At 37.7% G+C, this 23,678-nt stretch overlaps 1 protein-coding gene and 1 non-coding gene across 4 annotated transcripts in view; both read left to right on the forward strand.

Moving 5' to 3' along the window:
• USP47 (ubiquitin specific peptidase 47) overlaps positions 1–23,678 on the forward strand; it is a 107,705-nt gene that overhangs the window by 10,813 nt on the left and 73,214 nt on the right. Inside the window, exon 2 of one of the 3 annotated variants that reach the window (XM_055142900.1) lies at positions 20,151–20,210. The exons of the other annotated variants lie outside the window; for them this stretch is intronic. Coding sequence (XP_054998875.1) covers positions 20,151–20,210 — 60 coding nt within the window. The remainder of the gene's footprint in view (positions 1–20,150; positions 20,211–23,678) is intronic. 3 annotated transcript variants of the gene reach the window in all.
• LOC129406334 (small nucleolar RNA SNORA14) lies at positions 8,677–8,812 on the forward strand. Its single transcript, XR_008630942.1, has one exon. It is a non-coding gene; the product is annotated as a small nucleolar RNA SNORA14 (small nucleolar RNA).

The following is a 23,678-nucleotide window of genomic DNA, read 5'->3' on the forward strand; positions in this document are numbered from 1 at the left end:
ATTTATTAGAAACTTTTCCTTTGCTTGGATGTGGTTCAAAGGTGAAAGTGCGTGCCTTGCATGTTTAGAGACCTGAGTTTCAATCCCTGGCACTGTAAAAAATAAAGCAGCAAAAATCCCTTTTCTGATCCTCTTCAGTATGATTGTATATTCCTAATCCTAAAATTTAATTTGCTAGATTTTTTTGACATTTGAATAAAATTTGCTCCTTTATTATAAAATTACTGTTAATTGCATAGATATCATTACTAGATTAGAAGATCTTTAAAGTCTTGGTTAAAACATCAGTTCTGTGACCTTGGGTAATTTAACTTCCCAATACCATAGTTAAGTGAGGATACTGGTATAAGGAACATTAAAGTGCTTCCACATCTTCCACATAGTAAGCGTTTATACACATTAGCTGTGACTGTTACTGTCCATGTTACCATTATTTTATCCTTATAATCTTGCATTCTTCCTGGAAACCAGTACAAAGTATTATACAATGTTGCCCAGCAAATATTTACTGATTAGATGAAAATGAAGCCAAATTGCAGTTATTAAATCTGATAATAATTTGAGATACAACTTTTCTTATACTTTGTCATCATCTTAATGTATATATCAACAAATCCTAAGTGACTGTGAGATTTGGCAAGTTCTTTTTTGTCATAAAGAAAAACCTGTTAGCATTATTTTAATTGAGAGTTAGATTGTGAAACAAAGTTTCAAATATTCAAATTTAAAAAGTTTTGAGTCTAAGAAGTTCTTGGAAAATAAATCGCTTAGTTATAGAAATATTTGTCAAAATTCACTCTGAAATGTTATTTTAAAGCAGGGCCCATGTGAAAAAGTTTCTGAGAGAACTTTGTGTATTTGTTAATTCTGATATTTTGTAACTTTAGTCAAACCAGTTGATGTGATTGGAAGATACTTTCATTTTATTCTTGTTTTATTTTTGTTTGTTCCTTAGATACAGTGCATATCAGTATGATTTTACCTTTTTGGTACATCACTGTATCACTGTCATGCGTTGCTCATCAATTGCTCCAGCGGGCACCAGTAACATCTCCATGTGAGACTTGTTACTGTTTTTGGCGTATTGGATACGCCTTGGGTAGCTTGCCGGGCTTATTTTTATCTCAGTTATAAGGCTTTGTTATTATTTTTTTAGTTGATTGAGGTTCTGTGATGTGCAGTACTGTTAATGATGGTTTCATGTTTACATAATTCCAGCATACACCCATCATAAGTGTACCCACCTCCCTCCCCTAAGGATCCCAGTTCCCCACCCCTTTATTGCTGTCTTGCTGTGTATCTTTTAAGTTGTTCGTGTGAGGAGATTATTCTTCTGACTGATTTCACTCAGCAAGATATCCTCTGGTTCTATCCATGTTGTGGCAACTCATAGTATTCTTGTGCATGTATCACAACACCTTGATTCATGCATAGGTAGTTGGGCATTTGGGCAGTTTCCACACCGACTATTGTACTCAGCACTGTGGTGAACATAAGTGTATGTATGGGAGTTCTATTCCTTTATTTCTGAAGAAATCTTCATACTTCTTTCCATAGAGGCTGAACCAGAGGACACCCACCAACAGTGGATGAGAGTTCCTTTCTTACTACAACCCCACCAACATTGGCTGTTTCCAGACTTGTTGACATGTGCCATTTTCACTGGTGTGATATGATATCTCACTGTTGTTTGATTTGTAGCTCCCTGATCATGAGTGGTAATGAGTACTTGTTCATATGAATGACTTAAATATGGTTGCTTCCTGAAGGCTTTTATACTGGTCTGTTTGCTGATATGTGCACTGATAGGAACTAGAGTATAGAGCAGATTTTCTCAACCTGGGGTCATTTGAACCCTTTATGAATTTCCCATATATTTTAAGAAGCCACAGCATTCCTGTTGGTAGGACAGGGTCAGGGGCACACAAAACAAGGTTGGACAGCACCACTGTGGGAACAAGGTTGAGAAACACTGGTGTAGGGAACTCCTTGTTTACTCTCTCTTCCTTTTGCTGAAGCTCAGCGGGCTTGAGGTGGTTTTGTTGTGAGAATGATGATTCTGGTGGTGATGGCAGTGAAAACAGCATAAGCAAATTTTTAACCTTTTCTGAATTTTCATATTTTTTTGTTGCTGCTGAACCCAGGTCCTCATTCATGCAGGCATGTGCTCTCCCACAAATCCATAATCCCAGTGTGTGAAATTTTTTTAATCATGGATTTATGAAACCTTTCCAGTGATGTCCCCAATTCAAATAAAATTGTGTTTATATCTAACTAGATGGAGCCATTGGTTATAACTGCAGTTCCAGGTTGCATTAGAAACTGGAATTTTGGGGGCTGGAGCCATAGCACAGCAGGTAGGGCATTTGCCTTGCGCGCGACCGACCCGGGTTCAATTTCCAGCATCCTACATGGTCCCCTGAGCACCGCCAGGAGTGATTCCTGAGTGCAAAGCCAGGAGTAACCCCTGAGCATTGCCGGGTGTGACCCAAAAAGCAAAAAAAAAAAAAAAAATCCTGGAATTTTTTATGTAGACATAAATATCTACCCTCTAATGTGCTTATATGTAACCAAGCTGAGTAACATTATAGTACTTTGTTATAATAAAAGGGAATTGCTAAAAATTTGGAGTCTCTAATTAAAGACATGAATATATATCACTTTAATTTTTGCATTTGCAAGGGCTGGAGTGATAGGACCACTCCTTGTGGTGCTTGGGGGTACTTCTATCCCAGGGCTTAGGGGTCATGCATTGCCAACATCAAAAAGGAGTCAGCTGCAAGAAAGATAGGCATCGTACCACTTGTACTATTTTGCATTATTTTATTTTGACATAATTTTAAATCTTGAAATATTTATATATTATAAATACAATATAAATATAATTTTAGGAATTTAGGAAAAGTAGACATTACACAGATGTTTAGTTACTGTATAGTACTTTATTTTTAGGTAAGAGAGACATAAATCCCATGAAAGCTAACTTAACTTACTCGAGGTCTTATGTTTTGGAAGAACTAAAAGTGAAACCTCTTAAAAGTTAAGTTTGCTTTGGAATAATACAAAGTAAAAATTTCCCTTTTTAAGGTATACACCTATATTGACAAGTCATTGTATAATAGGAATCAAGTTTAGAAATCACCTAATTAGGAATCACCTAGAAGTTTTCTCATACTCTTTGAAGTTAATCCCTTCCCTCGCTATCCAGGTGCCTCTGACCATTGATCTTTTCTCTTTCCTGAGTTTGCCATACAGAATAACATGAATGGAAATTTCTGTAGTTTACTTGAGTCTGAGTTCTTTTGTCTAACATGAAGCTGAGATTTATCTATTTTGTTGAATCTATCAGTTTATGCATTGGCTGATGGACATTTGGCCTTTTTCCATCTTATGGAGAATCTGAATAAAGCTGCTACAGATTTTTTTTTTTAGATATTTTTTTATTATTATTATTATTTTTTGCTTTTTGGGTCACACCCAGCGCTGCTCAGGGGTTACTCCTGGCTCCGCACTCAGGAATCACTCCTGGCGGTGCTTGGGGGACCATATGGGATGCCGGGGATCGAACCCGGGTCGGCCGCGTGCAAGGCAAACGCCCTACCCGCTGTGCTATCGCTCCGGCCCCAAGCTGCTACAGATTTTGTATACAGTTTTATTTATTTATTTTTTGGCAGACATATGTGTTCATATAATTAACTTTGAAAGAATCTGCATTACTTTTTCTGAAATGGACTATTTTTCATTTTGTTCGGATTGACAACTTTCTAGTTGCTCTGTATTCTTGTTGATATTTGGCAGTTTATTGGTTGGGATAGTTTTTTAATCATTGTAATAAGTGTGTGGTTATTTCTCTTTGTCTATTAACTTGCATTTCTCTAATGACTAATGATTTAGAGTATCTTTTTATGTGCCTTTGAGATTTCTAAAATCCTGATCCAAATCATTTTTTATGCAGGCATTGAATAATTCAAGTTTTATTGAGTATTGATGTGAAAAAGAAGTAAAGATAACATCTGTTTTCTTTACTTTTGTTTGTATGTTTTGGTTTTGGGGGCCACACCTAGCGATGTGTTTTCCCCTGGTTCTGCACTCAAGAATTACTCCTGGTAGTGCTCGGGGAACCAAATGGGATTGCTTAGGATTGGCCTTAATGCAAGGCAAGTGCTCTACCTTCTATAATATATTCTAGCCCCTCACCTATTTTCTTTACTTAAAACATACTCTAAATCATTAGTCATTAGAGAAATGCAAGTTAATAGACAAAGAGAAATAACCACACACTTATTGGTTTTGGGGGGGCATAGTTAGTGATGCTCAGGGTTTGCTCCTGGTTCTATGTTCAAAGATCACTCCTTTGAAGTGCTTGAGACATATGTGGTGCTGGGGATCGGACCTGGGTCACCAATATTGTCACTGTCATCCCATTGCTCATCAATTTGTTCGAGCAGGCACCAGTAACGTCTCTCATTGAGAGACTTATTGTTACTGTTTTTGACATATCCATTACGCATAGGCAGCTTGCCAGGCTCTCCGAGAGGGGTGGAGGAATCGAACTGAGTCGGCCGCGTGGAAGGTGAACGCCCAACCACTGTGCTATCACTCCAGCCCGGTCACCAATATTAAAGGCAAAAACTAGTACTATTGCTCTGATTTCCTTCCCTCTCCCCATTATTATTATTATTATTATTATTATTATTATTATTATTATTATTATTATTTTAGGGAAAATACTTTTTCCTTCTTCCCTACCCTTCATTGCTGTTGATATTATAACTGGTGGTCTCACAGGACTGAAGTGTTCGCGGTTCATTGTGGTGCTTCCCAGGTGCTACATATCAGGTTGAAGACCTTTTTTTAGCCTTGGTACTTAAAAACATTCTTGTGTACTCTCACTTGTACTTACTTGCTAGGAGTCACACTTCCTGGCCATGGTGCTTGAATATCTTTTTTAGTTGTGGAACTCAAAGGGGTTGCACCTCTGTCAATTTCAGTGCTCCATAGTACCAGGGATTATAGACCACAGGGTTGCTGGGCACAAACTGGCCGGTGCTCTAAGCCACTGAGCTCCCAAAAGAGTACCAGGTCACAAGGAGTTTACTTTGATAGAAAAACACTGGTCATTATGTTAAATGACAGTGGTTATGATTTTGAAAGGTCTTTGGAAGGTTCACTTAGTAGCTAGCTGTTCTGGTGGGAAGGACAGTGATTTGGGAATCAGGAAACAGTGATTTGACTATTTGACTTTGTTTTAATAGTTTACCCTTTTTAGGCCCCCCCCTTTTTTTAAATCTGAAATGAGGCTTTGGATTCCAAGAGGCATAAGATATGTCTTTGTAAGTGTGACAGTAGTGTTTTTTTCCCCCCTTAACTGCTTTTTCTGTTAGTAAGATTTGGGGGGGGGGGGTGTGGGATGAAGTTCCTCCTAAGCAATGCTAAGGGGCCACAAATAGTGCAGGTTGGTTAGTTGGGCTTGATGGTTCTCTGCTCAACCTACCAGTGCCGGTGGTACTCAGGATACATCCAGGGCTACAGCTGGTGGTGCTTTGGGGAGCTATACTCGGGTCACCATATGTGTTGCCAGGGCTTGAACTCTATCTCCTGTGTATAATGCACACACTCCAGCCCACTGAACTCTTTCCAGTCCTGCCAGTAGTAAGATCTAAAACCTTGTCAGCGGGTTATCCAATTGGAAGAATAAAAGATTTTTCCAAATTTTTCTTACCTGATAAAATTCTATCCTAAAAGAGATAATATTTTGAAACTTTAAATATTATAAATTATAAGTTACCATAGTTGAGGATTATATATTTCTTAAATCTATTATAAGGTTAATCAGTAGTTCTATAATAATGCCTATCATGTGATACTATTATTGTAATTTGTATGTACAGCAATCATTTTATGTACATAGAGCGTTTTCAACACAGTCTCTCTTTCGATCGTTAGAAAACTCTTTGTGGAACCTGAGAGTGTGAGCTGATTGACTTACATAGGATTGCACAGCTAAAAAAGGTAGCCATTTTGACCAGTCTAGCTTAAATTTGTTGCCTCTGCAATACTCTAGAGGCTAGACTAGAGTCTACTCTGAAGTATAACAGGAATAGTTTTTAAATAACTTACATTTTTATATAATATTTCTTTATAGTTTAATTTCATGTTTAGAATACTACAGGAATGTAATCTTACATTTAAATTATTCTTTATGCTTACTTAGGTCAAAAGTATGGCAACATAATATAAACAAGTTTCTTCAATTTAGAAATAAAGCAGTAGAACATTTAAGTCCTGTAAACAAGTCCGTTGTTATCACAAGCTGAGTCATTGCCTGTCAACAGCAGTCTACTCAGAGAAGAAAATTTAACTGTAATCAAAATAAAAGTAACAGAAATAGTCGAGGGCATATTATTTCCTCTTCTAAGAGTAGTTTGTTTAGTTTCTAAAGTTAGAAATCTACAGCGTATTATTACTGGGTTACCCATTACCAATTGTAAAACAACTGTTAAAAAGGAGTAAGGCAGGGGCTGGAGGGAGAGCACAGCAGCTAGGGCATTTGCCTTGCATGCGGCCGACCCGGGTTCGATTCCCAGCATCCCATATGGTCCCCCGAGCACCGCCAGGAGTTATTTCCTGAGTGCATGAGCCAGGAGTAACCCCTATGCATCGCTGGGTATGACCCAAAAAGAAAAAAAAAGGAGTAAGGCAGACTCGAAGAGTATTAAGATAGAAGTGAGTGGGAAAAGGATTTCATAATGATAATTTCTCATGCCTAACACTATGAAATAAATTAATACACCTATTTCTTAGGAGATCTGTATTTATATGTGACCTTAAGTCACTTCAAGTTTCTGTATTTCTTTTTCATCTGTAAGTAAAATAAGATTGCTCTGATTTCCGAAGATTCATAGGATTTATTATTTTGTTTCTGTTGTTGATTAAGGAAGGAGGCCACCAGGGCCAAACCCATTGGTGTAGCTATGCAGTGCCAGGGTTGAACAAATGGAAGACACACACTCTACCCACTGAACTAGACCAGCTCCCCATTCAGCTTCAGAATTAGAATTCTGTGCCATACGTGATTAGTCATTTGATTGGCCTTGACTGTTTTTTAATAGTTGAATTATTAACTAGAATTCAAATTGCTAAAACTTGTATTTGACTTAATTTTACAGAAATAAAAGTAAATTATATGGGAGCTCTGTATATTGATATATAAGTATATTTTCACAGAATGATATAAGTTCTAGAGTTTTCTAATTATTATGGGGGTTTGGTTTTCTTTTTATGAATACTTTAAAATGAGATGTAGTGGGGTCGGAGCAATAGTACAGCAGGTAGGGGGTTTGCCTTGCATGCAGCCAGGCCAGGTTCAATTCCCGGCATCCCATAGCACCGCCACAAGCGGTGGTCCCCAAGCAACTCCTTAGTGCAGAGCCAGGAGTAACCCCCAAGGGTCTCTGGGTGTGACCAAAAAAGCAAAAAAAAAAAACAAAAACAAAACAGGTGGGGGATGTAATTATCTGAGGACGCTTGAATACTAGGACACCAAGGATGGGTATTAAAAACTTTTTTTTTTAAATATGTTATCCAAGTGACATTATGTTATTTATTATTTAAGTGTTGTTTATATTGGATGTAAATGTTTGCAAGTATTTAAACTGACAGTATTTAAATACATTATCCATAAAGTTATCCATTTAAGTATTACAAATACTTTAATGGATAACTGCGGGTTTTTATAGTTAATCAAAATAGTAAAGTAGAAAGTACTTATACTTTTGGTTTATACTAAATTTTTAGAATAGGTACAAAGCTTTCTTTTTGACAATTTGTATGTAAAGATTTGAATTTAGAAAGCAAGTAAAGTAAATGGTGATTCTTATTAAGCTTCCTTTAAATAGCAGCAAAACCTTTGCCTAAAAGAATTTTGGATTTCAAGTTTAATTTGAAATATTTCAGGGGCTGGAGAGATAGCACAGTGGGTAGGGCGTTTGCCTTGCACGCGGCCGACCCGGGTTCAAATCCCAGCATCCCATATGATCCCCTGAGCAAGGCCAGGGGTAATTCCTGAGTGCAGAGCCAGGAGTAACCCCTGTGCATCGCCAGGTGTGACCCAAAAAAAAGCAAACAAAAAAAAAAAGAAATATTTCAGATATTCAAAATCAAGTTAGAAATTTAAAAAATTTATTTAAAAATAAAAAAGGTTTTGATGTACAGTGGGGGGATCAAATGCAATACCACACATGTGCTTTAAAGTTTTTACAAGCTTAATTTATGCCTTCAGAAGCAGAAGCTCTAATATACATTGAAATTATTTTCTGAATGAATACATATATCATTTGATATTACAGATTTATACTTTCTACTTTTGTGATTTGTTTTCATTGGTTATAGTACAAATTTTAAAAACAACTCTTGCTATATGTAATAACTTTTTGAGAGATTTGATCCTCAGTTAATATTTTGAGTATAAAATGATTATGATTAAAATGTTTGGGTTAGAGAATATTGGGGGTTAACCATTTAAAACAAGAGGGAATACCAGTGGAAATGGAGTTGAAGATAAAATGTTTCTAAGAAAATAATGAAATTTTAAAACTAAATAAATTTAAACCTAATTAAACTTAAATGCAGTTTGATTATAACAATGCATAAGAGATATTTTATTAGAAAAGTGTGGTGCATTCTTAAACCATCCTGGTAGCATCACTCTACTTGACTTCTGAGATATGAGGGAATGCTATAGAAATTGCAGGGGAGTCCAAAGGGCTGTACTTCTGCTGTGGCTCAGTCTTATTTCATACCTGCGACATAATTAAAAATAGTGGTGGGGGTAATGTGGTTATGTAGGAAAACTACATAGAACTGGGAGTGAAATGGGAAATGGGATGTGTTTAATTTTATTTAATTTTCCTTTTTAGTCACTGGTAAATTACAAAGTTATTCATATATTGTTTCTTTTTTTTTTTTGCTTTTTGGGTCACACCCAGCGATGCTCAGGGGTTATTCCTGGCTCTGCATTCAGGAATTACTGCTGGCGGTGCTTGGGGGACCATATGGGATGCCGGGGATCGAACCCGGGTCGGCCGCATGCAAGGCAAACGCCCTACCCGCTATGCTATCGCTCCGGCCCCTCATATATTGTTTCAACACCAATCCATTCACCAGTGCCCACTTCCCATCACCAATTCCCACCGTCCCTTTTGACTCCCGCCCTCCAGTCTACCTCTGTCTGTGAGAGGCACTTTTTAAAAGTACATGTTTTTGTATTGAGCTTTACTCTCCCATTGCTGATAATAGGGTTTCATTCAAAACACTTTACCACCTTTAAGTACTCTCTCCTTCATTTGGTCTTCTTAGGCTATTGTCATTGTCTCCTCCCTGCCCTACCTCTCAGTCTCCTTAGGTGATATAATGTGATATCATTTAATGAAATACTTTAACTTTCAGTTTTCATCCATTAAAAGTGGAAACATTTAAAATATTAATTATAAAAGCAGTTGGAAAAGACTAAAAATTATGATATCCAATTGATATTTCTATCCTGAATTCTTTTATTTACATAGTTGATTTCTAACTTGAAATGAAAAATATACCAAATAAAAAGTTAATGATTATACTTTTAAAATGTGATAAGGTTTTTTCCTTTTTTTTTTTTTTAACATCACTCCCAACTATGCTTGGGGGCTACTGCTGGCTCGGTGCTCTAATCAAACCCTGGTTGACCATTTGCAAGGCAAGTGCCCTGTCTTCTGTAATATTGTTCTGACCCATGATCACTTCTAATACTGATTTCGGAACACAGCTTTCAAGCAGTTAACTACTGTAGTTAGTATCTTAACTTTCAAGTGAATAAATGCATTTAGGATACTGGAAAAAAATTTCAAGAGTTCCTTAAGTAGTGTTAGGCCAATTATGGTCATTTTAATGATCCTTACTACCCAACATCAGTTTTTGAATATTATTTGAGGAAAAGAACTTGTTTACTATTAAAAATTTCAGAATGTATGTGCATTTTAAAGTCCTTTGATTCCTATTCTATATAGCAAGGTTGGTGGGTGTTTTTTTGGTTTTGTTTTTGTTTTTTTAGTATTATGGGTCCAACCCAGACTTGATACTTGAGTAATCTTTGTGATACTAACTTTCATATTGAGTAAGTAAAATTTTTTCTTATTCCTGAGAACATTAGTTTTATTAACATTACTGTGAGTGTGGACTATAGTACAGTGGGTAAGGCGTTTGCCTTGCATGTGGCTGACCTGGGTCCGATTCCTCTCCCTCTGGAGAGCCCAGCAACCCACTGAAAGTATCCTGTCCCCACGGCAGAGCCTGGCAAGCTACCCATGGCGTATTTGATATGCCAAAAACAGTACCAACAAGAGTCACAATGGAGATGTTACTCGTACCGGCTCAAATCCATGAATAATGGGAAGACAGTGACAGTGACTGAGTAAACTGATATGCCCAAGAGAAATTTTTTTTTTTTAATTGAATCACCGTGAGAAAAGTTACAAAGTTACAGGTTCAAGTCTCAGTCACTCAATGATCAGATCCCCATCCATTCACAAGTGCACATGTTCCACCACCAAGAACCCCAGTGCCATCCCCCCACATTTGTGGCTAATGATCTTCACTTTATTCTCTCTATACTTTGAATACATTCAATATTTCAACAGAATACTACTATTATTATTCAGAATTTCCCCCCAACAATCAAACCTGCTGAAAAGGTATCATTTGATAATTTGTTTTCCATTGCTGAGAATGAAAAATATATGAGCTCGTGGCTGCGCAGTTTTGGATTTTTGATATTTTAGCTCAGTTCACAGTTTCGTGTGCAGCTGCTCAGGATCTCATCTGGGTGGAGAGTGTGCCAGTAACACCCCTACCCCAAGATCTGCGCACCACATCATTGCAAACTCGTACCTCTGGGTAGTGGGTTCTAGAAGATGGAGATCGCCACATGGGTGCTGCCGCTGCCGCCACCCCCGCCTAAAGAAATGGTCAAGAGAGAAAAACCTTTCCCCTCCCGGGGCAGCATGGGGTTGTAGTTCACAGTACACTCAATTCACAGTCTAGATGCATTTCTGTAAGAAGCCGCTGGGTGCCCAAAGTGATTAGTAGCCCTCCAGGATCATAGTCTTTAAGGAGCAGAGGAGCCGTTTTGTGTGTGGCTGCTCCGGATCTCTCTGGGTGGACTGAATAAGTAATTTTTTATCGATACATTTTTACTTCATTTTCATTGAATCAACCTGAGACACAATTACAAAGTTGTTCATCATTGCTTTTCAGTCACTGTACATTTCCCACCACCAGTGTCTTCAGTTTCCCTCCCACTACCACATTCCAACCTCTGTAGCAGGCACCTCTCCCCCTCCATCCTCTCTCTCTCCCTCCTTCTCTCTCTTCTTCCCCTCCCTCCCTCTCTTTTGGGCATTATGGTTTGCAATGCAGGTTCTGAAAGGTTATCACGCATATCTCTTTGCGTACTTTCAGCACTCAGTTCTTGTCCAGATTGATCATTTCCAACTATCATTGTCATACTGGTCCCTTCTCTATTCTAACTGCCACCCCTCTCCCACCCTCCAGCCCCCTCCCCCCCCACACACACACCATCACTACTTGTGGCAAACTTCCATCTGTGGAGCAGTTCTTCTGGAGGACTGAATAAGTTATTCTTATTTTGATGTTTAGATTATTCCAGATTTGACCAACTGGCTCCTGTGTTCTCATTACATACTCTGCCATGTATGTTTGGAGTACTTCCTCACTTTCTAGCAATACAGGATATTCCAGACTTTTCTTATGTTTTTCCAGTCTTAAAAGTGAAGTCAGCTGTTTCTGCAAGTTATCTCTTAGTCCTTTTTTGTGAAGAACAATGTTTGGAAATTAAGATCTGTGTCTGAGATCTGTTTATTGCTACAGAGCTATGATTACATCTAGATGCTCTTAATTGGAAGGAGGAAGAAAATAGGCACATAGATGAATGTGAATTTGCATTTATTTTTATTACTCACTATAAATGCATATAGGAATTTAACTTCTATGAAAACCCTTAAGAGGCAGGTTATTTTTTGTTTTTGAGTAATTAAAAATTATTTTTATGCTTGTACTTGTGTTAATATATAATTCATTGTTAAGGCATTCTAAGTATTTTTTTTTCTTTTATTGAATCACCATGTGGAAAGTTTCAAAGGTTTCAGGTTTAAGTCTCAGTTATACAATGCTCGAACACCCATCCCTTCACCAGTGCACATATTCCACCACCAAGAATCACAGTATAGCTCCACCCCGGCCCCCCCACATCCCCAGCCCCCCACCCCCCCTGTGTAAGTGATAAATTTCACTTTACTTTCTCTTTACTTTGATTACATTCAATATTTCAACACAAAACTCACTATTATTGTTTGGAGTTTCTCCCCCCCTAAAGTCAGACCTGCTGAAAAGGAAGCATTTGATAATTTATTTTCCATTGCTGAGAATGAAGCGATATGAGGTCGAGTGGCCACACTAGCGGCCACATGATTTTGGATTTCTGTATTTTAGTAACTAAGTCCAGAGAAATATCTGTCAGAAATTGCATCATTGCAAACTTGTACTTCTCAGCTATATTATATTCCACATATGAGTGTCTCTTTCTTTCTGACTCATTTCACTGACCATGATACTTTCCATGTTGATCCACTTATATGCAAATTTCATGACTTCATGTTTTCTGACAGCTACATAGTATTCCATTGCGTAGATGTACCAGAGTTTCTTTAACCATTCATCTGTTTTTGGATACTCTGGTTTTTTCCAGATTGTGGCTATTGTAAACAGTGCTGCATGAACATAGAAATGCAGATGTCATTTCTACTATACCTTTTTGCCTCTCCAGGATATATTCCCAGGAGTGGTATTGCTGGGTGAAATGGAAGCTCAATTTCTAATTTATTGAGAATCAGCCATATTGTTTTCCAAGAGGGCTGAACCAGTCGGCATTCCCACCAGCAGTGCAGAAGAGTCTCTTTCTTCCCACATCCACACCAACACTGGTTGCTTTTGTTTTTAGGGATGTGGGCCAGTCTCTGTGGTGTGAGATGATATCTCATAGTTGTTTTCATCTGCATCTCCCTGATGATTAGTGATGTTGAACATTTTCTCTTGTGCCTCTCAGCCATTCAGATTTCTTCTTTGGGGAAGTTTCTGTTCATTTCATCACCCCATTTTTTGATCGGATTGGCAGTTTTCTTCTTGTGGAGTTCACCCAGTGCATTGTATATCCTTGATATCAAACCTTTATCGGGTGGGTACTGCATAAATATCCTTTCCCATTCTGTAGATTGTCTTTGTACTTTGGTCACTGTTTCTCTTGAGGTGCAGAAGCTTCTTAGTTTGAGATAGTCCCATTTATTTATCTCTGTTTTTCACTTGCTTGGCTAGTGGTGGTGTCGTCTTTGAAGATTCCATTGGCTTCAATGTCCTGGAGGGTTTTGCCGACTTTATCTTCAATGTACCTTAAGGATTCTGGTCTGATGTTGAGGTCTTTAATCCATTTTGATCTGACTTTTGTACATGGTGATAGGTGGAGGTCTAAGCCCATTTTTTTGCATGGAGCTGTCCAGTTTTGCCAGCACAATTTGTTAAACATGCTTTCCTTGCATCACTTCACATTTCTTGCTCCCTTATCAAAGATTAGATGATCGTATATTTGGGGGTGTGTGTCAGAGTATTCAACCCTGTTCCATTGGTCTGTGGCTCTGCCTTTGTTCCAGTACCATGCTGTTTTAATGACTACTGCTTTGTAGTAGAGTTGGAAGTTGGGGAGGTTGATTCCTCCCATTTTCTTTTTCCCAAAAATTGCTTTAGCTATTCGTGGGGGTTTATTGTTCCATATGAATTTCAGGAGCGCTTGCTCCATTTCTTTGAAGAATGTCAAGGGTATCCCTATAGGGATTGCATTGAATTTGTGCAATGCTTTGGGGAGTATTGCCATTTTGACAATATTAATTCTTCTGATCCATGAGCAGGGGATGTCTTTCCATTTCCTCGTGTCCTCTTTTATTTCTTGAAGTAGTGTTTTGTAGTTTTCATTATATAAGTCCTTTACCTCCTTAGTTAAGCTGATTCCGAGGTACTTGATTTTTTGAGGCACAATTGTGAACGGGATTGCTTTTATCGTGTCTCTTTCTTCTCTCTTATTATTTGCATAAAGGAAAGCCATCGACTTTTGGGTATTGATTTTATAGCCTGCAACTTTACTATACGAGTCTATTGTTTCTAGGAGTTTCTTTGTCGAGGTTTTAGGGTTAGTGAGAGCTTGATTTCTTCTTTTCCTACCTGAAGGGCATTCTAAGTATTTATAATGTAGAGTCATTGGAAACCCAGTTTGATGACAGTTTTGCTGTTTCTATAACTTGTGGTCATAAGTTCTAAAAAAAATAATAATAATTGTGGTAAAAGTACTAACAAAATTTACTATCTTTGTCATTTCTTTTTCTCCTCACCTATCTTTGCCATTTTTAAACATGAAGTTCAGTGTTATTAAGTGCATTCACATTCTTTTTATTTTGTTTTTGGACCACTCTCACTGGTGCTCAGGGACAATGACTTGCAGTGCTCAGGGAACCATGTGCCATGGTTTGTTATCAGGGTTGCAGCCACAGCCCCATGCAAGGCAAGCTCCTTAACTTTTGTACTTTCTCTGGCCCAATATATTTACATTCTCTCTCTCTCTCTCTCTCTCTCTCTCTCTCTCTCTCTCTCTCTCTCTCTCTCTCTCTCTCTCTCTCTCTCTCTCTCTCTCCCTCCCTCCCTCCCTCCCTCCCTCCCTCCCTCCCTCCCTCCCTCCCATATGGGATGTTGGGAATCGAACCCAGGTCGGCCACGTGCAAGTCAAATGCCATACCTACTGTGCTATTGCTCCAGCCCCAGTCTGTATTTTTTATCTATAAATTTGACTATTCCAGTTACCTCATTCAAGTGTTACTATGTTTGTCTTTTTGTGACAGGCTTATTTCACTTAGTATAATGTTCTCCAGAAAGTTACCAGTATTGTGGCAAGTATCATAGTTGCTTTTCTTTTTAAAGGCTCAGTACCATTCCGACTTATAATTGATTTATTATGGTTTTTTTTCCAGTTTGTTTTAGAGCGTATCTGGTAATGCTAGGGGCTCTTTCTGACTTGGTGCTCAGAGGTCTCCCCCTGTGGTTCTTGGAGTACCTTGTGTTGGGGCTAAGACCCCAGCATCTTGCATGCAAAACACACTCTATTGCTTTATCTCTTTGACTTCTGTCTTAGCTATTATGAATATTGCTTCTATAAACATGGGGTTGCAAATCATGCGTTTCTTGTTTCATTTCTTCTAATTTTAAACCCAAAAAAGAAATTGCCAGATCAGTAGGCAGTTTGAACACTTAGAGCAGATCATGTTTTGGAAACATTTTAAACCAAACGGATGTCTTTCCCCTCTTTCTCCTTTTTCTTTTGGTCTTTGGATAGCATGTAAATTGTATAAGGTTCTGTCTGTTAAATCTAAGACTTGTTAGAGCTTTAGGTGCTGGAGACTGATTTAAGTTATTTTTCTTTGTCCAGGTAAAGCTTTCTATTGCTCTCACCTTCAGTCACTGGTTCTTTTAAGTGTAATCATTCTTTTGTTTGTTTTTTTGGGTCACACACAGGGGTTACTCCTGGCTCGTGCACTCAGGAATTATTCCTGGCAGTGCTCGGGGGACTATACAGGATGCTGGGAATCGATCCCAGGTCGGCCACGTTCAGTGCAAATGCCCTATCTACTGTGCTATATTGCTCTAGCCCCTCCAATGTAATTTTCATTCTGGTTTTAAACCCACCTAGTGAGGTTTAATTTTATTTGTGTATTTTATCTGTCTTCCCCCCCACCCCCTTTGACTACACCTGCTGATGCTCCAGGATTACTCTTGGTTCTGTATTCAGTAATCATTCCTGGAATTCGCTCAGGAGATTGGGTTGTTGGAGATCTGTCAAACCCTGGTCAGCCACAGGCGCCATACTATCTGTACTGTTGTGTTTGCTGTTTCTTTGCAGATAGTTTTTTTGTTTGCTTCATGTATGTTCCTAATTTTTATTATGAACAAAAAATGTTTTGTACATTTTTATAATGCCTACTCAAAATCCTTGCCAGATTATTTCAATATCCATGTCTTCTTGGCATCTGTTGGCATCTTGTTGGCAAATGTATTTTCTCAGTGAAGTTGAGATTTTCCCGGTTCTTGGTATAAAAGGTGATTTTTTTGTTTTGTTTTGTTTTATCCTAGCATTTGGGTTGTATGAAATTCTGGATCCTACATGACTCTTCTATTTTGAGAGATGTTCTTTTAAACTATGACAACAGGGGAAAGTGGGCATATATTTGTTACTGTGAACTGGGGTTGAAATTCCAGGGTTTTGTCTGCTTTTTTACAGCCATTGGTGGGAGTGGTGCCTTACTCTTGCTGTATAAGGGTGAAGTTCATGCAGTTGCAGCCATAAGCTTCTATGTTCACCCGCCCTCCTATGGCCCTAAGGCACTTTATTATTCTTCCCCATTTGACACCTGCTGAAGGTGAAGGGAACTTCTTGCCGCTAAAATCTGATGAAAGCCCCCTCTCAGTCTTCACTGACTTCATTCTGTTGAGTATGAGAGAAGGAAATGACTTCCTTATAACAAGGGGAGGGTAGAAATCGAGGCTTCTATCTTGGTCTAATGTTTGGGGAAGGGGCAGGCAGCAGTTGTTTATTTTTCCTGTGGTGTTGGGCTGGGAGAGTGTGTTAATCTCTAAAAAATGTCCTGTTTTGTGAGGTTGCGCCTTTCTTGATACTTTTGAGGAGACAGTCTTTCCTTGTGGCTTTTTTGTTGTTGTTTGAGAGGGTACTGAGGACCACATTTGATACTTGGAATTGGACCAGGATTTCGATGTGCAAATCAAGCACCTTAATCCCTGTACTGTCTCTCTTGGCCTTTAAGACATAATTATTTAGTTGTGACTTCAGTTAAGTGGTATAATTATTACATTTTAAGTAATAAATGTTAGGTCTTGGTGTGGAGTTTTATACCATCCAGTGTGTGTGTGTATTTGGAGTCTTAGACCACCACCGTGTGGGGGGTGTGTGTTTGAATTTTTATGCCGGTGGTGGTGGTGGTGGTGGCGGTGGTGTGTGTGTGTGTGTGTGTGTGTGTGTGTGTGTGTGTGTGTGTGTGTGTTTGTGTTGCCACCCAGGGGGTGGTGGTGGTGGCGGTGGGGGGTGTGTGTGTGTGTGTGTGTGTGTGTGTGTGTTTGTGTTGCCACCCAGGGTGTGTGCCGCGGGGGGGGGGGGGAGGTGGTGTGTGTGTGTGTGTGTGTGTGTATGGTGAGGCTAGAAGGGAGAGAGGAAGGAAATGAAACAAAGAATACAATTAATTGATTAAATAGGGGCTGCATATCATGAACGCCAGCTGTGTCTATCCATTCTCACCCTATCTTCCATTTTCCCTTTTTAAGGTATTTCTTTCTTTATTTGTTTGTTTGTTTTTTAGGGAACAGGGAAATACATAGTAGGTTAGGTGTGCTGAGTTTTTTTGTTTTATTTTAATTATTATTAAACTTAGTTTTGAGATAGGGCTGGAGCGATAGCACAGCGGTAGGGCGTTCGCCTTTCACACAGCCAATCCGTGTTCGATTCCTCCGCCCCTCTCCGAGAGCCCAGCAAGCTACCGAAAGTATTGCGCCGGCAAGGCAGAGCCTGGCAAGTTACCCATGGAGTATTGGATATGCCAAAAACAGTAACAATAAGTCTCACATTGAGAGATGTTATTGGTGCCCGCTCGAACAAATCGATGAACAACGGGATGACAGTGACAGTTTTGAGATAATTGTAGATTCATCTGTAGTTGTGTAAAATAAAAATGGGACCTCCTGTACTCTTTACCCCATTGCTTCCAGTCCTACCACCAGTACACGCCACCAGTGCCTACCTCCCTTCACCATTTTTAATAGTTTCTACTGCTGTTTTCTTTTTGTTATTTGTCTTTGGTTTTGGTTTGGAGGGCATACACAGCAGTGCTCATGGTTTATACCTGGTTCTTTGCTAAGGCATCAGTTCTGGAGGTGTTTGGGGGATCGCTGTCGGTTCCAGTGTCATCTCAGATATAGTACTTTTTCTAAAAGGGAAATTGAAACATACAGCTTCCTTTTTAGTTTGTAGGATTGATCAGATTAGCATTTAAAAGAAGCCTAATATGGCTAGTTCCACTACTAAGGTTTTAATGACTATTTCTGATGGCCCAAGTGTTTTGAGATTTTTTTTTTTTTTTGTCTTTCTTTTTGGGTCACACTCGGCGTTGCACAGAGATTACTCCTGGCTCATGCACTCAGGAATTACTCCTGGCGGTGCTCAGGGGACCATATGGGATACTGGGAATTGAACCCAAGTCGGCAGTGTTGTAAGGCAAATGCCCTACCCACTGTGCTATCGTTCCAGCCTCAAGATTTTATTTTTAAAATCTGCCAGGTGGTAACCATTGTGAACACCCGTAGTTTTTTTCAGGTAATATTTTCCCTGCTTTAGGTAATTTCTTCATAAGCTTATGCTGGTATTTACTCAGCTGAATACTCAAGGCAGACTGCTCTTCTGATCTCTGGGATTTGCTAAAAGCAAGAAAGCCTGGCTTTCTTCTACCCAGTATTCTGTTTTGTAAATTGTAGAGCAGTCGATCCTTTTGAGACTGTAGTTTCTTCAATTCAGAAAGATTATTGAACTCTCTACTCTGTTTTCCTCACAGCAGCTTTGAGGTGATTTATCTTGTTTCTTTTGCTTTCATAGGGATTGTTGTTTTGTGTTGTCAATTGTTTAATATTTAAATACTGCTTACTATACTAAAGTAAGGAGAATGTATCTGCTCTATTACAAGGAGCATGTCTTGTAAACAAGTAATATATAAACGAGTGTATCAAGTGTCTCTAAGTACTGTTGAAGTACCTAAGCCAGGAAGGGACATGAGTATTACAAGGATCATAATTTTAAAAAAGAATGTTGAAAGAAGGGCATGTTGAGTGAGATATTTGATGATCCAGTTGTCTTTCTCTATGTAACAGTCTTTCTCCAAAAGCATTGGCTTTGCTCAAAGATAATGCATTTTGGGCAGGGTTGGCATGACCAGCTTGTTTCTCCCTAGATGGCATCAGCTGGGGCAGCTGAAAGGCTGGGGGCTGGTTTCATCTGAATGCTTGCTCACTCATATGCATGGTGGTTAGTGATTATTGCCAGCTGGATCTTATGTAGACTGTGACTAGACCATCTCCATATGACCTTTCCATTGACAGCCTAGTGGCCTGGTTCCAAGGGCAAAATCTGAGAGAGCCAAAAACCTATTCCTTTTTTTTTCTAACCCAGCCATTGGAAGTCATATTGTGTTTCACAGAAAGGCACTGAAACAAGCCCAGATTAGAGATTGTACATATATTCCCGTGCTTGCTAGGAGGCATGTCAAAGATTTGTGGACATAGGGCACCACAATGATGTTTGAGTGAAGGAGGAGACTTTTGGGAGAAGGGCACTTAGGTATAGTATACAGAAATGCAAAGGTCCTGAGGCTGGAGGATGCATGCTGGTTTAGATTTGTTTATGGTTGAATTTCTACTTTATGGTAGTAGCATTTTGAGAACAAAGGCTTTGTTCACAGCTATTTTCCCTGCACCCAGAACAGTGTTTGACAAAGAATTGCAGTTCTATTCTTTGTGAAAGAGAAAATCTTTTTTGGCATCATGTTAGGAAAAGCCCTAAAAAATGAGTACGAACTTCGATGTTGTAATTCTCTGGGAAAGTATATTTAAACAGGACATATTGGTGGTTCCCAATATGTTGGTGGTTACCAGTAGTCAAATGGGTTGAGGCTTTTTGTGGGTGGAGAAAAAGCATGCAGTGGGAGAGGATATCAAAAGTTACAAAACTTATAAGACAGATAAGTTTGGGAATTGCATAGGTTTCAGTATTCACACAAAAGTAATTGAGACCTAAGAGAAAAATTACAATTGTAATTTTTGAATCAAATCCTAGGTAGCATAATAATACTGTTTAACACTAAGTTTGTAGCAAAAATGTTTTTAGGTAATTCACTGTCATACCTTTATTTAAAAAAATAATTTGTAATTCATCTTGTTCTTGTATGCCATAGGATGTGTTTTGGAGGTGCAGACAAAATATCTTTGATGAAATGAAGAAGAAATTTTTACAGGTAGACTGCTGATGTAATTGCTTTAGTGTGACAGTCAGCAGAGCAAGTTATGGCATGTTAGTATTTTTATTAAATAACACGGCATGGCTTAAGTTTTATTGTTTGGCTAATTTATTTGTACCTTATTTTAGTAATAAAATAATCTTAAATATATGCCCAGCAATCCCCTTTTTAGCACGTTAATGAAGGGAAAACTATATCATAAAATCCATAGAAACCCTTGTTTTGACTTTGGGGAACTTATTTTTTAAAGATGATGTATAGTTTCTGGAGAGATTAATAGTACTAGATTAAATATCTAATATTTTACAGTCAAACCCCAGAAATCTAATTTGAAATGTTAAATAAAACTATTACCTTACTGACAGCCTATATGCTTTGCAAATCTAAATTTTTCTCTGATGTGACATCCCATTCTAACATTCACTTAATATAATATGCCTTTCCCCTCCCCCCTTCTGTCCACTTAAAATGATCTCTAGCAAGAGACTACTTTGAAAATGATCATGTAACTTCAAAGATATCAGGATGTGGGTGGTGTGGAGGAGGAAGTATCTTAAAAATAATTTTTTTCATGTAAGTTAGGAACCCCTATTGTAACTGTCACTTGTTAAGCTAAAAATGCAGTTTGAATGAGGCTGATGAATTTAATAAAATCAGTCAAAAATATTTTCACCATCAATTCTTTATTATTAAAATCCATTGTCTTATGTTAATCATAAAGGATGATTCCCAGAAGGGTAATATGTAAGATTAATTTCTTGGTTTTAGAAGCACTTACACCAAGAAGTAGATAAAATTGGATGGGGTGTGGAGAGGAGAATTATTCTTTGTAGTAACATTACAAGGAAGTAAGTCTTTAGAAAAAAAAGTGTTTACTTAAATTTAGAGGTAACGATGTCCCTTCATAGTAGTTAAAAACTATGTAAATTTTTTCTCTACAGAAATCTGGATTTGGATAACTTGAATTTTGTTTGCTATTTTTTTCCACATGCTAATGTCATACTGAACTAATACCATCAGTTTTATGCCTTTGTGTATTTAAATTAGATACATTTAGTATTTTTTATAATACGAAAGTTATGATGTTAAGTTGGGAGAACTCTTAAAGGACACAAGATAGGCAATAGGCAACTGTTACAGTTGCTTTCTTTTATTCATCTTGACTTAAAAATTGTGCTTACTTTCCTAAATTATGACATAGCCTCAGATGCCTTAATTTAGTGTTGTTCATAATAATTATCAAGACGGCATCCTTCCCACTTCCAATACCATCACCGTTATTTACAACTAGGGCTTGCATGTACTTAATATAAATGGGTATATTTTTCTTATCTGTTGTTATGGAACAAGTCTATGCTGAAACTTATTGACCTCAAACAACTATTAGTTTATATATTCGGAATTCTGTGGTGGAGGATTTGTACCAAGACTCAGATGGACACTTTCTCTCCTTTTGTGATATCCTAGTGGAATCATTAGTTTCCTTCACTTGTTAGCTTATTTATGATAGAATGCCTAGGAGGTGTTTCTGAATACTCAAGAAGTCTCAACTTTCTCTCTGTGTGGATTTTAGGGCTTCTTCACATCACAGAGATTGTAGATTAACTGGATTTCTTTTTGTGGTTTCTGGTTTAAAGAGGGACATTCTAAAATATGCGAAAACAGAAACCAATGACTTAAGGATTCTTCCTTAAATCACACTATCATTTCCCTCACATTACATTGGTCCTAGCTTCAATCTAAGGCAATCCAGATTCATGGGAAGGGGGAAAAAGGAGTTGCAATGACTTTTTTTTACTATCTTTAATTAACCTAATCTTGCTTTTTCTTTGGCTTAAGTTGTATCAGCTGTGGGTAGAATGCCAACGAAATCAAGAAGCTACCTCATGTTCTCAATTCTGATATATTTAGATGATTTGGATATCTACATATTTAATACAGTTTTCTAGAGGGTTCTTTTTTTCATGAGAAGCTGTTATAAAATTATTGTTACTATCTTAGGGAAAAAATATCAGTTCTGAATTGGGGATTGTGTGGATGAGAAAGATTTCCACTCATTTTGATTAATGTTGGCAGTAGTGATAATCAAGAATTTAGATACAGTTCATTGATGTTAATCACATATTGCTTAAATGAGAAATAAAAAATGGTTTAGAAGTTTGAATTTCAAATTAATAGGTTTACAGGTATCTAGCTTTTAGCTTTAAGAAAGAAAAAAAAACCTGGGCTGGAGCGATAGCACAGCGGGTAGGGCGTTTGCCTTGCACGCGGCCGACCCGGGTTCGATCCCCGGCATCCCATATGGTCCCCCAGCACCGCCAGGAGTAATTCCTGAGTGCAAAGCCAGGAGTAACCCCTGAGCATCGCTGGGTGTGACCCAAAAAGCAAAAAAAAAAAAAAAGAAAAGAAAGAAAGAAAGAAAAAAACCTTTGTTCACTTGTTTTCATTATCCCGTAATTGAATGCAAAAGTGAAGTATGATTGGCTCAGAAATTTTGCTTATAGAAAATAATATACAAAACAGTTTTGTATTATGGATATTCACAGAATTCTTTCACTTTTTTTCCTCCACAGATTTTTGTAAAGTGTAATAAAATTTCACCTAAAAGACATAAGTACTATTATGTACTTTATATACGTGCATAGTACTTTATATTACTATGTACTAACATACTGTTTAGTTTATAAAGTAAGTGAAATAAAGTTGACAGGAAAAGATTGATTACATGATTTACTTGTAAGTAAAGAAACTAACTACAAGACAAAGTATATCTAATTTGATGCTTGTGTTTAAAAGGAAAAGAAGGTGCATATGTGTATGTGTGCTTTTACAGGAAAAATATTTGGAAGAATATTCACCAAATGTGAATAGTTACATATTTCATAATGCAGAGGTTTCTATTTTTGCGTTTTATTTTTCCTGTCAAAGCAAAAAAAAATTATATTAACAAAACTTTTACTAAAAAGAATAAAGAATACACTTAAAGATAAATTGCATTTTTTAATGCATTTGGGCTTCTAGTGAGATTCAATTAGAGGTGAAATTCTGGCCATTGTATTTTATAGTTAGAGATCTTGAATCTTCCTCTTAAATTTACTACTGAATTTGTAAAAGTACATTTTTTTGATAATTGAATTGTATTTTGTGTCGTTTACTATTGTAACCCAGAAGGTTTTAAAAAGATGCCAATTGTTTATCACTTTGGATTAACGTGAAAATAGTCCATAATATGCTAGTAGTAACTTCTTAAAACCCTAAAATTATGTGTGGCATAAACAGTAATATTGCCCCACCAAACAAAACAAGTTGACTGCCGCATCTTTAATACTACCCAGTCATAATAATTATTTAAAAATAGACAGTATGAAGGGTACCAGAGGTTGGGGTTGATATCCTTGTTCTTTAAAGAAGAGAAATAAAATCTTGGATACAGCACCAGTCTGGAAATGTCTTAATTATATATAA

This window comes from Sorex araneus, chromosome 6, assembly GCF_027595985.1.
Source record: "Sorex araneus isolate mSorAra2 chromosome 6, mSorAra2.pri, whole genome shotgun sequence".
Lineage (NCBI taxonomy): Eukaryota > Metazoa > Chordata > Mammalia > Eulipotyphla > Soricidae > Sorex > Sorex araneus.